The sequence below is a fragment of the Palaemon carinicauda genome, chromosome 18 (assembly GCF_036898095.1).
Source record: "Palaemon carinicauda isolate YSFRI2023 chromosome 18, ASM3689809v2, whole genome shotgun sequence".
Lineage (NCBI taxonomy): Eukaryota > Metazoa > Arthropoda > Malacostraca > Decapoda > Palaemonidae > Palaemon > Palaemon carinicauda.
In genome coordinates, this window is record NC_090742.1 from 64,072,858 (window position 1) to 64,075,607 (window position 2,750).

The following is a 2,750-nucleotide window of genomic DNA, read 5'->3' on the forward strand; positions in this document are numbered from 1 at the left end:
TTACGCCAACCACCATCAATTATGCAATCAAAAGATATTTCCGATGGAGGAGAGGAGGAGGAGGAGGAGGAGGAGGAGGAGGAGGAGGAGGAGAAACTAAGGAGAGGATGAATAAATAAATAGAATTTTGCGTTCCAGAATGAGATGTGGGGAGGGAAGAAAATAAAGATGTTGATTGGAGGAGGAGAAAGAGAAGAAAGGGAATATGAAAATGATGAATAAATTAAATTTTCAGTTTCAGAAGATGAGGGGAAGGAGGAAAAAGATGATGATTGGTAGAGATGAAAATAATGAAAATACGAGAAAAAGACTAGAGGAAAATAACGATGAGATTAAGAGAAGAACAAAGATGAAAAATGAAGACGAAAAACAAACATTAAAAATGAGAAGAATAAAATACCAGAATAAAATGGAAGCATTAAATAGTGGAACCAAGAAGGATGAAAGGACCTGTAGACAAAAGAAAGAAGAAGAAGAAGAAGAGGAGGAGGAGGAGGAGGAGGAGGAGATTACAAGCTTAGACAGGGCATAGCCCTGCAGGCCTTAGCAATACCCACAATGACCCTCTGGTAATAATCAGAGGTGACCCACTTAACATAAGACTCCTTCAGACTAAAAGCAACCTTGCGACTGGGCATTTGACATCAATAGAAAGTGATAGAGATGAGAAATTGAGCAGGAGAGCTTCATAATATGAGCAGGGAAGAGAAAAGCTCTAAAGATGAGGAGAGCTCTAAAGATGAGGAGAGCTCTAAAGATCAGGAAAGCTCTAGATGAGAAAAATGAGAAAAACTCTAGATAAGATGAAAGCTCGTGAGAAGAGGAAAGCGCTAGGGGAGAAAAACAACACTAGAGAAGAGAAAAGCTCTAAGGGAAGTGGAAACTCTAAAAAACCGGAAAGCTCTAAGGGAGAGGAAAGCTCTAAGATAATTAGAAGCAATGTCTGTATGAGACAAGTATGATCCATGGGGCTGGTGTACCTCCACACCTTTAAAGAGGAGATGAAGTCTCTAAGGTAGAGGAAAGCTCTAAGGAAGAAGAAAGCTCTAAAGAAGAGGATATATCTAAAGAAGAGGAAAGCTCTAAGGAAAATGGAAACCCTAAGGAAGAGGAAAACTCTAAAGAGGAAAGCTCTAAAGGATAAGTGAGCTCTTTTTTATCGTGATAAGTAGTATAACTGAAATATTACTTTCCGAAATACAATGTTAGAAGAGAAATCTAGTCTCTTATGACAGGTCCATTAGTATGACACATACTGTAAATACAGTAACCTTACATACATATACTCAAACCCGAATGCGTTAAAAGAAAACGAAGCGAGACATTTTAAAAATCTTTATGAGAGAGAGAGAGAGAGAGAGATGAGGAGAGAGGAAGAGGAGAGAGAGAGAGAGAAGAGAGAGAGAGAGATCGAATAGTTGTATATGAAGCAAGCAATCAATCTCTTGAAACTTTCCATTATTTTTTCTGTGATGATATAATCATCAGCTATTCATCTTTACTGGTAAATATGTTTGTTATTCGCAAAACAACAACAACAACAACAACGGTTTAAAGCAGAAGTACATACCTTTTGCTACTGAAAGTTGACACCTCTCTCTCTCTCTCTCTCTCTCTCTCTCTCTCTCCCTCTCTCTCTCTCTCTCTCTCTCTCTCCATTTTACATAACCGGTTTACCAATAGACGACAACAGCATCACTGCAGCTTCCGTGAAGTATGGCTTTAACTGGGACAGTTACTCTTAATGCCTATATTAAAATGTTAAAATTGTGATACGTCTCTAACATTAAAAAAAAAAAAAAAAAAACAGTACTATCAACAGATCGCACAAACCAGACAAAAGAAAACGTTATAAAAACTAGAACCTAAACCAGGGAAATTTAATGTCTTCATAATTAGTCCCGTAATCCAAGATCGAAATGGGTTCAAGTTAAACATGAATGTATAGAATATTATTATTATCATTATTATATTATTATTATTATTTGCTAGGCTACAACCCTAGTTAGAAAAGGAGAATGCTATGAGCCCAAGGGCTCCAACAGGGAAAATAGCCCAGTGAGGAAAGGAAATAAGGAAACTACAAGAAAAGTAATTAACAAAATAAAATATTTCAAGAACGGTAACAAATTAAAATAAATATTTCATCTATAAACTATAAAAAATGCAAAAACAAGAAGAAGAAGAAGAAGAAGAAGAAGAAGACAACCAGGTCTAGACATCAAAGGCCATTTACCGCGATAACGAACCAGTAGAGTCAACTCATGAACTCGCAGCGAACGATACCGAGCTAAGACCAGGTAACTTTTGAAAGGTTTCTGAAACTGTTTAACAAATGGGATCTTAGAGAACCTACTGCCAGAAAGAGTTCAAAGGAACGTGTTTTAGTTGAAATATATCAGAATGGAAATTACAAAATTCATTTATATATTTCTATCATTTGAAGGTTTCTTAATATGCAAATCTTATCAACAGATGCATTGAGTGATTTTGAGAAAAAGAATATTTTTGTTTTAAATATAGAAATTCCGAACAATAAAAAGTAAAAAAAAAAATATAGAAATTCAATTAAGTTAAATCCGACAGATCCATTGAGTGATTTTGAGAAAAAGAATAAAATTTAAAAAAATAGAAATTTAAAAAAATAAAAAGTAAAAAAAAAATAGTATAGAAATTCAACTAAGTTAAAAATACAATTCATAAAAAAATAAAAGTGAAAAAAGAAATCACTTAGGGAATTAAATTTGGCA

General features: G+C 34.7%; 1 protein-coding gene across 1 annotated transcript in view; it reads left to right on the top strand.

Annotated features, from left to right (window-relative positions):
* The first annotated feature begins 782 nt into the window (after nucleotides 1–782).
* LOC137657334 (nucleolin-like) overlaps nucleotides 783–2,750 on the top strand; it is a 51,332-nt gene continuing 49,364 nt past the window's right edge. The window contains exon 1 of the mRNA XM_068391669.1: nucleotides 783–956. Within this exon, the coding sequence (XP_068247770.1) occupies nucleotides 783–956 (174 nt within the window). The remainder of the gene's footprint in view (nucleotides 957–2,750) is intronic.